The sequence below is a fragment of the Notolepis coatsorum genome, assembly GCF_963971535.1.
Source record: "Notolepis coatsorum genome assembly, chromosome: 13".
In the NCBI taxonomy this organism is placed as follows: Eukaryota; Metazoa; Chordata; class Actinopteri; order Aulopiformes; family Paralepididae; genus Notolepis; species Notolepis coatsorum.
Window position 1 is genome coordinate 63,354,500 of NC_140177.1, and position 13,641 is coordinate 63,368,140.

Genomic DNA, 13,641 nt, shown 5'->3' on the forward strand with positions numbered 1-13,641 from the left:
AGGAAGGCGTGGCTTGGAGGAATGCTGGGATTGGCCTGCGAGAAGAAGAGGCGGGGCTGTCCCTGTGTTTCTCTGTCAGAGCAGCTGTCATTGGTCCGGTGGTGACGTGGGGGCGGGACCCCAGGAATGGCTCCTTGACAGAGAGAGAGACGGAGAGTGGGAAGACGGACAAGGTAATTATCAACAGACCCTTACAGTATGTCTCAGGGCTGAGGAGGTATACCAAATATTAAAGGGAATAAGTGGCTAGTAGTATAGTTGTGATATGTGATGCCACTATCTCAGCGCTCTGACCCGGTTCTGAGTGAACCAGGACGCTTCAGACGGGCAGCACTCTCTTGACCGGTGCCCCATAGATGCTGTAGTCCCTGGTCCCAGACCTCCTGAAGTCCACAATCATCTCTGGTTTTGCTGACGTTCAGGGAGAGGCTGTTCTCCCGGCACCACCGCGCCAGGTTCTCTACCTCTCCTAGGTAGGCCCTCTCGTCGTCGGCAGAGATCAGGCCCACCACAGCTGTGTCATCAGCAAACTTGATGATTGTGTTGTTGTTCCGCTGTGCCACACAGTCATGTGTGTACAGCGAGTAGAGGAGGGGACTCAGAACACAGCCCTGGGGGCCCCTGTGTTGAGAGTGATGTCAGGAAGTCCAAGACCCACTGGCAGAGGTCGTAGTTCAAGCCCAGGTCTCGGAGCTTGGCTACGAGTTTGGAGGGGACTATGGTGTTGAATGCTGAGCTGTAGTCGATGAGCAGCATTCTCACATAGTTCCCCTGCCTCTTGTCCAGGTGTGATGCTGCCGTGTGCAGCACATGGGCTATGGCGTCCTCCGTGGATAGTCGTTGAGGCAAGCGGTAGGGCTGCATGATTAATCGATTTTAAATCGAAATCGCGATTTGGAATGATGCAATTATCAAATCGCAAAAAAAAGGCAATTTTTTACTTTTTTAACTTTTTTTTTCTCCATTTGTTTAACCAGGAAGTCCCATTGAGATACAAGATCGGTTTGGGAGAGGGAGGTAAGGGATTTTAGATTGTGTGTTGTGAAGTTTAGACTTCAGAGAGGGAGAGTAGAGTACAGAAAAAAAGGTACCGCTGGGTACCGTACCGGTATCGATTCCCAGGTAAAAAGAAACATTTTCAGGCTCGGTGTCCCGAACAGACCCACCGCGTAGGCCAGATGCAAGCCGCATTTGACAATAAACCTCTGTGGAGCTGCTTACATTTTTATTTTTATTTTTTAACTTTGGCCATTCCCCTGGCTCTTTTTAGCGTTTATCGCATTTATTCTGGTCGAGAATGACCGACAGAAACAGGCTGAAGGGGTACAGATGGGGGGGAAGACACTCTGGGAAAGGCACGGCTGCAGTCCGGGATTCGAACTCGCTAAACCCCAGATCCGTGACGAGCACGGTTGTCCCCGGCGCCGAAATAGCGCTCGAGGTACGTGGTGAGTTACTGGAGCTCCCCGCTTACATTTTTTTTAAAATTATAATCACAAATTTAATCGCAATCGCAATATCTGTCAGAAAAATCGCAATTAGATTATTTCCCAAAATCGTGCAGCCCTAGCAAGCGGGCATGGGCTTTTTGGGTACAGGGACAATAGTGGAGTTTTTCAAACAGGTGGGGATGACTGACTGTTCTTATAATACCATAATGTAATATCATACATATTTACATTTCTAAATGATTTGAGAGTCATGTTGTTCCATTTAAAAGTAATGGATTACAATGGGAAAGTAATGCATTATAATGTCTAAGAATTGACTACACTGTAAAAGTAATTGACTACACTGTAAAAGTAATGGATTACTTGTGTGCAGGTGGAGCTTCTGTTCGTTGGTTCATCAGTTCGATGGTTTCCTCTGATTCACCCTGGATGTTACTACAGAGTTATATCATTTAATACACAGGTAAATATACTGTACACTGTTACTACAGTTATATAATTTAATACACAGGTAAATATACTGTACACTGTTACTACAGTTATATCATTTAATACACAGGTAAATATACTGTACACTGTTACTACAGAGTTATATCATTTAATACACAGGTAAATATACTGTACACTGTTACTACAGTTATATCTGTTAATACACAGGTAAATATACACCGTTACTACAGTTATATCTGTTAATACACAGGTAAATATACTGTACACTGTTACTACAGAGTTATATCATTTAATACACAGGTAAATATACTGTACACAGTTACTACAGTTATATCATTTAATACACAGGTAAATATACTGTACACTGTTACTACAGAGTTATATCATTTAATACACAGGTAAATATACTGTACACTGTTACTACAGTTATATCATTTAATACACAGGTAAATATACTGTACACTGTTACTGCAGTTATATCTGTTAATACACAGGTAAATATACTGTACACTGTTACTGCAGTTATATCTGTTAATACACAGGTAAATATACACTGTTACTGCAGTTATATCTGTTAATACACAGGTAAATATACACTGTTACTGCAGTTATATCTGTTAATACACAGGTAAATATACACTGTTACTGCAGTTATATCTGTTAATACACAGGTAAATATACACTGTTACTGCAGTTATATCTGTTAATACACAGGTAAATATACACTGTTACTGCAGTTATATCTGTTAATACACAGGTAAATATACACTGTTACTGCAGTTATATCTGTTAATACACAGGTAAATATACACTGTTACTGCAGTTATATCTGTTAATACACAGGTAAATATACACTGTTACTGCAGTTATATCTGTTAATACACAGGTAAATATACACTGTTACTGCAGTTATATCTGTTAATACACAGGTAAATATACACTGTTACTGCAGTTATATCTGTTAATACACAGGTAAATATACACTGTTACTGCAGTTATATCTGTTAATACACAGGTAAATATACACTGTTACTGCAGTTATATCTGTTAATACACAGGTAAATATACACTGTTACTGCAGTTATATCTGTTAATACACAGGTAAATATACACTGTTACTGCAGTTATATCTGTTAATACACAGGTAAATATACACTGTTACTGCAGTTATATCTGTTAATACACGGGTAAATATACACTGTTACTGCAGTTATATCTGTTAATACACAGGTAAATATACACTGTTACTGCAGTTATATCTGTTAATACACAGGTAAATATACACTGTTACTGCAGTTATATCTGTTAATACACAGGTAAATATACACTGTTACTGCAGTTATATCTGTTAATACACAGGTAAATATACACTGTTACTGCAGTTATATCTGTTAATACACAGGTAAATATACACTCAGGGGAGGAAACAAACTTTTTGGCTTACCAGCCAACTGGCGAGTATCTGATTTTTTTTACCAGCCAAACAGATTTTATACCAGACAAAGAAAATCGCTAATTGTGATAATTACTTCTTTGTATGTCTTCGTCTAAATTGATTTTCAATCATAGTAAAATAATCACACCGTGTCTCTACTCTTTAAAATATTTATTAGCATAAAACATTAATCTCTACTCTTCACAATATTAGCATAAAACATATTAACATGAAAGAGGTATCTATTCTGGACTGGGTTGGGCTGAACTGGGCAGTGAAAGATGCTGGGTTGGACTGGGTTTGGCAGTGAAAGAAAAACACTGAAGTATGTTGTGAAGTGTATAGATAGATGTGAAATGTATAGATGTAGCAGTAGTCTATCTGCATGTCATATGTTATGATGAATTGAAAATGGGGGACCCTGATGTAAACAAGACGAAAGTCTTTCTCTGGTCTGCATCCCCTTAACAATTGTGTGTATTGAGCCGTACTGTTTTTTTTCTTTTTTAAACATTTATTTATTAGTCATCAAAGGTACAGTTGGATACATTACACATTGAATGACATATTTTGTATTTTCGCCCCTTCCCCCCCTCCCTCCTGGGTTCCCACATACATTGCAAAATTAGATTCAAGGACTTTCTCAAAAAAGAGAATTAAAAAATAAAAGTGATACAGTTCACTTTTAAGTGCTGTTTTCTATAGCAAAAATTTATAATAATAATTAATAAAGAGTAAAGAATACACCTTTAGTCGGATCCAATATTTCATGGCTCAAAGCCAATCTCCGACAGTTAGTGCTACCTTGTGTCAAAATACAAGTATTTAGCATTTCAAGGACCTTGTACGAACCCTCCATCCTCCCTCCCATTTTCCCTCCCCTATCTTGCCCAATCCTACAAATACACAACAGGAAACATAGAACATACAAACACATATCTCTCTCACTCATCCTTCCTTCTCATTATCCTAATGTCTTTAGCTTGGCTATGTAACCAATAAAAGGGCCCCATACTATTTCAAACTTTTCACTAGACCCCCTTAGGTTGTGTTTGATTTTCTCCAGATTTAGAAAGAACATGAGATCTTTAAGCCATAGGGATGCTTTGGGGGCTGCTGGTGATTTCCACTCTAGCAAGATCCTTCTGCGTGCTAGTAGGGATGCAAAGGCAATTCTATCTATTGTTCTTCTCCTAACCCCTTGGTGACCCGGTCTTGGTAAGACTCCAAAGATGGCTATTTCTGCACTGGGAGTTAGCTCCATGTCGAAAGCCTCGGCGAGGTGTTTGAAAATAGCTGTCCAGAAGCTGTGTAGGCGGGGACAAGACCAAAACATGTGCGTCATATTTGCTGGGGACATGTGGCATCTATTACAAGAGTCTGTAATATTGGGATATATTTTGGCGAGTTTAGAGTTTGTGAAGTAGATGCGATGGACCACCTTAAATTGCATCAGATTGAGCCTGGAGCAGGATGTACTGTCATTTACTCTGGCCAATACTCCATTCCAAATATTCTCATCTATAGCCTCACCCCATTCCTTTTCCCAGTCCTCTTTGATTTTATCAAGACATGTTTCTGTGTTACGGGAGATCAGGGTGTAAATCCTTGATATAAGACCTTTTTGATTTGTGGGGATGTCCAGAATTGTGTCAATTACTGAGTTGGAGATAGTAGGGAAGGAGGTATTGTGTTGTTTAACCCAGTTTCGAACTTGAAAGTATCGAAATAAATGAGATCTCGGGAGGCCAAATTTTTCACACAGATCGCTAAAACTGCAGAAAACCTTATTGGTGTATAGGTCCCTCACTCTAACTAGGCCTGACCTTTGCCAGGTCAAAAAGGCTGCATCAGTGTGGGGAGGGATAAAGAGGTGGTTGTTGCAAATGGGGCTGTGGCTGGAGAACCCAAGGAGTCCAGAGGCGCGCCTGAATTGAAGCCATCTTTTTTGTATTTTATTTTTTTATTATTTTTTAAACAAACATATAAACAAACATGACAACACACGATAAGATATACAAGCATTAATTGTCAGGGCACATCCAATGAGATCACCTTTTAGTTAGTTGTCTTATATAAGATATACCCATAATACCTGTTATCTAAAAAAAAAACCTACACACATATGCTCAGCTCGAACCCCCCCCTCCCGGACCCCACCTTGAGAAGTACCTCCACTATCCCTCGCACCTAACCAGACACTACCATTATAAGCTAGCTTTTATTCTCTCCACCACTTCTAACCACATTGACATTTTGGATTCATTGAGACCCAGAATTCTTGCTGTAGATATTTCATGGTAAATTACATCGAGATATGTAAGAAACCAAACTTTACGGCACATTTTTTCCGGTTGAAACCAGCGTGATGCGATCAGCTTTTTGGCTACTGTGATACCCGATGAAACCAATCTCTTTAGCTGTGGATTCACTGCAAACTCAAAAACATCATTCAACAGCAATACCGAGGGGTGTACAGGTATATTCCAAGATACGAGTTTTCATATTTGTTGGGTCACATCTTTCCAGAATGCCTTAACTGGTGAGCAGTCCCAATACATGTGCATAAATGTCCCTTCGTCCCCATTTGTACATTGGGTGCATTTGGAATCTTGTTTGAGCCCCATTCGGCACAGTCTTATAGGAGTCAAGTATGTCCTGTGAATATAGTTAAGATTGATTTGTTGATGATCCGGGTTCCTTGATGTAAGTCGGACATTTGCCCAGGCTCCTTGCCAATCAAAGTCATTTTCCAGGTCTGGTATATCCCTCCTCCAGACAGAGTCAAGTTGGAGGGTTTCATACGAGGACGTTAGTAATTGATGATAAAATTCTGAAACAAAACCTCTCGATGTCTCTCTTGAGTAGAAGAATTTGTGGTATCTGTGGTGTTCAATTGGTCTGTCTAATGGAACACCGTGAGACTTCAAACATAGCTCTAACTGTTTGTGAAAAAGCCATGTGGACTTGGTGAGATTAAATTTTTTGCGTATTTCTTTATCACTACAAAAACCCTGTTTGTTAAAAACATCCCCTAATGAGTGTATGCCTTGCTCTTCCCATATAGGGAATCTTATAGGTCGTTTCCCAATTAAGAGAGCATTGTTATTGAATAAGGGAGTATGATTGTGCCATTCTTGTGGGTTAGGATTTTTTTTTTGTGATTCACGCCATATCCGGATCGCATGAGTAATTATGGGGCCAAATTTTCGTTCACAGTGCTTGATTGGTAGTTTAGTGTATGCTATGTCCTTCAGTCTATGTGGGGCTACTATGTTTTCTTCTATTTTTCTCCAAGATGCTAATGCTTGGGAGTCAAACCATGTTGTCAATGGACTTAATGAGTACGCCTTAAAATATAGGAAAAAATCTGGAAATGCCATGCCACCATCTGCTTTATTTCTCTGTGCGGTGGATCTTTTTATACGTGGTGGTCTGTTATTCCAAATAAATTTGTATGTGGAGGAGTGTAATCTTTTCCAGTAACCCTCTGGAGGGGGTAACGGTAGCATTGAACAGAAGAAGTTGATTTTAGGTAGTACATCCATCTTAACTATTGATATCCGTGCTTGTACTGTGTTTTTAAGTTTTGCCCATCTATCAAGGTCGTCTTTGATTTTGTTTTGGATTTTTGTGTAGTTGTGCTTCACCGTTTGTCTTATGGTAGGGAATATTTCCACTCCCAAGCATCTGAAATGTTTTACCATCGGTATCTGTCCTGGGAGGGTTGTATCTTTTTTTGCAGGGGTGTTAAGTGGAAGGAAAGCCGACTTCGGCCAATTTATCTTAAATCCCGATAAATCACCAAAGTCCTCAATCAACTTGAGCAGATGAGGCAATGTGGTGTTGGGGTTTTTCATGAACAATATTACATCGTCCGCATATAAACAAATTTTTTGTTGTGTGCCCTTGATTACGATAGGTTCTATGGATTGGGATTGTCTTATATATTGTGCTAAAGGCTCTAATGATAGATTGAACAGGCAGGGACTAAGAGGACAACCCTGTCTGGCAGAGCGTGATACCGGAAATATTTCAGAGATGATTGTGCCTGTTGTAATCATGGCCGATGGGTCTTTGTATAATACTTTAATCATATCGATGAATCCTTTTCCTAACCCCATCCTTTCTAGCACTGCCCACAGATACGACCATTCCAGCCTGTCAAAGGCCTTCATAGCATCCAGGGACAGCATCGCCTTAGGTATGGTGTCCTCCTTGTCGGCATCAAGTACGTGCAGTATACGTCTTATGTTCTCAGTGATCAGACGGCCTCCTATGAAGCCAGTTTGGTCCGGGTGAACTAAAGACGTCATATGCTTTTGTAATCTGATGGCTAATACCTTAGAGTACAGTTTGATATCTGTTCCGAGGAGGCTTAAAGGTCTATAACTACCGCACTCGTTGGGGTCTTTGTCTTTTTTAAGGAGGACTGTTATGAGTGCAATATTGTCATTTTTATGGAAGTTCCCCTCCTTGACTGAGTATAAGATCATATTTAGTAATAAGGGGCCAATTATGTCCCAACAAGAAAGGTACATTTCTGATGGGAAACAGTCTCTTCCTGGAGCCTTACCACTTTTCATTGCGGTTATGGCCTTCTTGAGTTCCTCTAGTGTGATCGGTATTTCTAACTGTTTAGCGTCATCCTCTGAAAGTTTAGGGAGAATAATTTGATTAAGAAATGTGTCCATTTTGTTTTGATCGAAGGTCATTTCTGATTTATATAAGTCGGAGTAGAATACTTTGAATGTATCGTTTATTTTTACAGGATCTGTTACAAGTACTTGTTGTGCTCTAATGGTAGTTATATCTGCAAATGTTGCATTAATTCTTAATCGCATGGCTAATAGGTGGCTGGGTTTGGAACCATGGGAGTACTGCTGTTGTCTTGTGCTGCGTATTTGTATTTCCGATTGTTGTCTGTATATGGCATTGATCTCTATTTTTAGTACGTTAACTTGATTTTCTAGTCGAGTTGAGTTGTTGTATTTCAGAGAATTAAATAACGTTGAGTAAAGCGTTTCCAGCTCATCCAGTTTTGTGCTTTGATTCTTGCGCATTTTGGAGGAAAAGCTATCCGTGAAGTCTTTGATCATTCCCTTTACCGACATCCATATTATTCTGTGGTCTTGCACCGAGTTTGCATTCTCCCGTTGGAATACTATAAGAGCTTCTTTGAGTTGTGTAATGAATTCCTTGTTGTTAAGCAGCAACGAGTTAAATCGCCATCTTGGGGCTCGGGAGGATAGTATACCAAATGTACCTTTAAGGAGTAAATAACAGTGATCTGATAGTGCGTTGGGTATCATTTCCACTTCATAATTATCAAATAGTCTCTGTGATGCAAAGACATAATCTATTCTGGATAGTGTATTATGTCTCGCAGATCGACAAGAGTACTTTCGGGAACTTCCGGTTTAACGTACTATGGAGTGACACGCAGATTTAAGAGCTCCGGCAGAATTGCCTAATTATATAATCTAAAGGCACCCTTTCAAGAAGACGTTTTTACTAGTATTGAATATAATACACCCGTGAACTAGACAGTTTTTGTTTGGGCTTCAAAATGCCTCCAAAAGTTACTAAAATACCGTGTGCATCTCAGTCGCAGCAGAAAATAACGCAATGTGGTGCGGCCCCGCTCTCACGTGAGCCTTCGATCCACTCTCTCCCAGTGGATACCAGGGAGTCAGAAGCCGCGGCCTTCAAGTTGGACATTCTTGCAACTGTGCGCAATGATATTGCTGAAATCTTTAAAGCTGAGTTGCACTCGGCTCTGGGAAATGACCTAGTAACCATCAAATCCGAACTACAAGCCATGAACACTGAATGGTCAGCCAAGATAACAACTTTACAATCTGAGGTAACGTTGATAAAAGGCACAGTGGCAGGAGTGGAAGACGCGCTAACCACATGCACCGACGACGTTGCCATTTTGAAGGAGAAAGTTGAACATCTTGTCAAAGAACTGATTAAAACAGAAAATAAATGTGAAGATCTCGAATCTAGGTCTCGTCGCAACAACATACGGATTGTTGGCGTTCCTGAAGGTACAGGCTCCCCCCTCACGACTGCAGCCGTCTCCAGGCTGCTTAAGGAGGCTTTCAACATGGAGAAGGAACCTGTGTTGGACAGGGCGCACCGTACACTCCAGGCCAAACCCCGACCAGGGGAGCGACTCCGACCGGGGGAGCGACCTCGCACAATTGTGGCCAGACTACACTACTTTTCAGACTGTGTCGACATCCTAAAGAAAGCAAGAGAGACGAAGAGGATCATGTACGAGGGGGTGTCCATCTCCGTTTTTCCAGACCACACAGCCAAGATAGCACGGGCGCGTGCAGCGTTTAACGAGGTGAGAAGCCAGCTCCGAGAGGTGGAGGGGCTCCGTTTTGGAATTCGCCATCCAGCCCGCCTCATCGTTACCTATCGCGACAAAGAGAGTCAGTTCGACACACCTGAGGAGGCTGCAACTTTTGTCAAATCGTTGAACAGAAACGGGGACTAGACTGAATTAAAGATGGGACTGTTTTCTATTAGTTTCCACGGACTGATTGGTGAGTCAACGACATATTCGGGCCAACTATTAGTTAAGTTGTATAAAAGAAGAAAAATTAAAGCCTCAACTTGTGCTCGCTACACATAATAGGATGTCAGTCAACTGCTATTTTATTTTTTAGATTTGAAAATTCCCCACGTTGCATTTTTAGATTTGAGTGGTACAGTGTTTATCATTACTGTGTAGCTGCTGCCACCGCGACCAGGTATGGTGTAGGTCAATACAACAGTCATTTTCTAAACATTAGAGTTGGGTGGTACAGTGTGTATTTTTATTTTTATTGTTATTGTTATTATTATTCTGTGGCTGCCGTGTGGGTGCGCTGTCCTTCGTGTGCGCTCTGGCCGCGGTCCGTCGCGGTCCGCGGGGGGAGACACTCCTCCGCCTGCGGGTGGTGTGGGGCCGTGGTGGGGGTGCGCGCGGGGGGCGGTGTACACACATGTGGTACGAGGGCGATCAAGATACCACTTATTCCCTTATATCTGAAAATGTACCACGTTTATTTAAGTTGTAGGGTGTTTTCATCATTACTTTCTGTAGCTGCCGTCCCCACGACACACATAGTGTGATGTCGGTTAGTGCCAGATGTTTTTTGTATCTGGGAACTGACCACGTTTAATTTACATTTATAGCACATGGCCAAGGGGGTCGGGGGTAAACACTAGATTTAAGATGCCCTATAACTGTGAAGGGAACACGTTCTATATCTGAAAATTGACCATGTTTAATTTACATTTATATCATATAGCCATAAAGCCGTAGGTTGAACAATAGAATTAAGTTGTAATAAGATCTTATCATTACTCTTTGTAGCTGTTGTTCCCACTACACATAGGCGAGAGGTTGGTCAATGCACCATTTATTCACTATACCTGAAAATTGACCATGTTTGATTTACATTTATATCATATGGCCATAAAGTCATAGGTTAAATACTGGATTTAAGTTGCACTGTACTCTTATCATTGCTCTTAGTAACAGTTGTGCCCCTAATCATATGGTTTGAGGTTGGTCAATATACCATATATATGTATAATTTGTTTTATACCTAATCACGCCTGATTTAAACATCTACCAATTTTCTCCTATTTTTGAAAATTGGCAGGTTCAATCTGCATTTATACCCTATGACCATACATGTTGTAGGTTAAGCACTAGATCTAAGTTGCACTGTATTCTATGTTTAATGAGGTTGACATTGGGAGGGGGGATATTCCAGAGCCTGAATATTCTTTGTAATGGGTGTACCCACTACATATAAGGTCTGGTGTCGGTCAATTACCAGTGGTTTTCTATTTTTGAAAGTTGACCATGTTTAATTTGCATTTACATCCAAGGACCATAAAGTCATAGATTAAACATTAGATAAAATGATCCTTTATTTTGACTCAGGTTGCACTGTATTCTAGGTGCCTAATATTTACATATAACCCTGCTGAGCTCTTTTTTTTTTGTTTTTGTTAGCCATGGTTATAGCCGTAAGTATCACTGAAGGGAAAGGCTCCTGTTGGAGTCAGCACGGTTGTTCCCATCATTCGGGGATGGAACACTTGATGTGCGGGGGGAGGGGGGTGGGAGGGTTTGTGTTTGCTTTTGTTTTTGTTTTATGGTACTCTGTTATTCTTATACACTCTGTCTGTTTGCTGTGATTGACATTTTAGCGTGTGCTCTTCTAGGTCCGATGCACGGCAGTCTAGGTTGGTACCCTTCCCTGGTTGGGATACTATTATACACTCTGCAACTATTATTATGTATGATGTCTGACCCACTAACAACTGACAATGACTAACACAAAAGTTTCGGTGGGACTGGGGAACACAGTCAGATTCTTCTCATGGAATGTGGGGGGAATAAATGGGCCGGTCAAAAGGGCTAGGGTCTTCTCCCACATAAAAAAAATTGAAAGGCGATATTATATTTCTTCAAGAAACACATTTACGTACCACTGACCAGGGGAGACTCGCTAGACCATGGATCGGTCAGATTTTCCACTCTAAATTTGAAATTAAAACACGAGGGACAGCCATACTGATGGGCAAGAAAGTACAGTTCACTCCCGTTAAGACTGTTTCAGACCCCAATGGTCGCTATATAATAGTAACTGGCTCACTATATCAGACCCCAGTGGTCCTTGTGAGTGTGTATGCACCTAACTGGGATGATGTTAACTTTATAAAGAAACTGCTGTCCTCACTTCCCGACTTAGACACGCATCACTTAATACTGGGAGGAGATATCAACTGTGTAATGGACCCCCACCTTGATAGATCGAGTACCAGGACTGCTGTGCCCTCAAAGATGTCTCAAACATTGTCCACTTTTATGAATAACAATGGCTACATTGACCCGTGGCGATTTCTGTATCCTACAGATAAACAATTCTCTTTTTTTTCTCATGTGCATCACTCCTACACACGCATAGACTATTTTTTCTTTGATAAGGCCTTATTACCGTCTTTGTCCTCAGCTAGCTATTCTGCTATAACTCTTTCAGACCACGCCCCCGTAACCTTTGAACTTATTTTCAAATCTAAACCCAAAGAGGCCCGTTTCTGGAGACTGGACTCTACCCTACTAGCATCTGATGAATTCTGTAACGTGGTATCTCAAGCGATTGACCTATTTCTCGAGACAAATAAAAATGACGAAACCTCACCCTCATTGTTATGGGAGACACTAAAGGCAAATGTTAGGGGCACAATTATTTCATACACCGCACATGCTAACAAACAGCGTCTCGAAAGGCAACAACAATTGGAGACTCTGATTACAGATCTTGATCGTCGCTATGCCGTGGCTCCGACTCCGGAACTTTATAAGGACCGGCTTGGCTTTCAGACGGAACATAATCTTTTATCCACCAAAGAGGCAGAGCGACTGTTGCTTAGAACAAGGGGTGCCCTATATGAGAGTGGGGACAAGGCGGGTCGACTTCTGGCCCAACAGCTGAAGAGCAGATCAGCCTCACAACTAATACCACAGATTCGCGATAGTTCAGATTCACTAACAACGGATCCTAAACAAATTAATGACGCATTTGTGTCATTCTATTCACAGCTCTACACATCTGAAGCGCCCAAAGACACCTCTGTAATGCTAGATTTCTTTTCAGGCCAAGTTATTCCCAAAATTTCTCCAGAAGATTGTCAGGACTTAGACCGATCGCTACAACTAAGTGAGGTTGCTGCAGCTATTAAAAAGATGCAGAGCGGAAAATCTCCAGGCCCAGATGGCTACCCTGTAGAATTCTTTAAGACATTTTCAAATCAATTGGCCCCTTTATTATTAGAGATGTTTGATGACTCATTACAGAAGGGTACTCTGCCACCTACTCTCACGCAGGCCTCCATCTCTTTACTCCTTAAGAAGGATAAAGACCCCATAAACTGCTCCTCTTATCGAGCTGTGTCTCTTCTTAATGTGGACAATAAAATATTAGCTAAAGCGTTGGCATGTAGACTAGAGGCTGTTCTCCCCACAGTAATATCTGAGGACCAGACAGGCTTTATAAAGAACCGCCATTCCTTTACAAATATTCGTAGACTGTTGAGCATTATTGGACTACCAAGCTCTCAAATAGTCCCGGAGGTAGTGGTTTCTCTGGACGCGGAAAAAGCCTTCGATAGAGTGGAGTGGGACTATTTGTTCTTTACATTAAAACAGTTTGGATTTGGGGAAGAAATGTTGGCGTGGATACGCTTACTGTACACCGCCCCCCAGGCATGTGTCACAACTAATGGCTT

The 13,641-nt window shown here is 41.2% G+C and overlaps 1 protein-coding gene across 1 annotated transcript in view; it reads left to right on the forward strand.

Moving 5' to 3' along the window:
• Positions 1 to 13,641, forward strand: part of ctc1 (CTS telomere maintenance complex component 1) — a 199,952-nt gene that overhangs the window by 118,748 nt on the left and 67,563 nt on the right. The window contains exons 13-14 of the mRNA XM_084327685.1: positions 1 to 173; positions 1,825 to 1,914. The exon at positions 1 to 173 is cut by the window's left edge and continues 169 nt beyond it. Of these exons, the coding sequence (XP_084183811.1) occupies positions 1 to 173; positions 1,825 to 1,914 (263 nt within the window). The remainder of the gene's footprint in view (positions 174 to 1,824; positions 1,915 to 13,641) is intronic.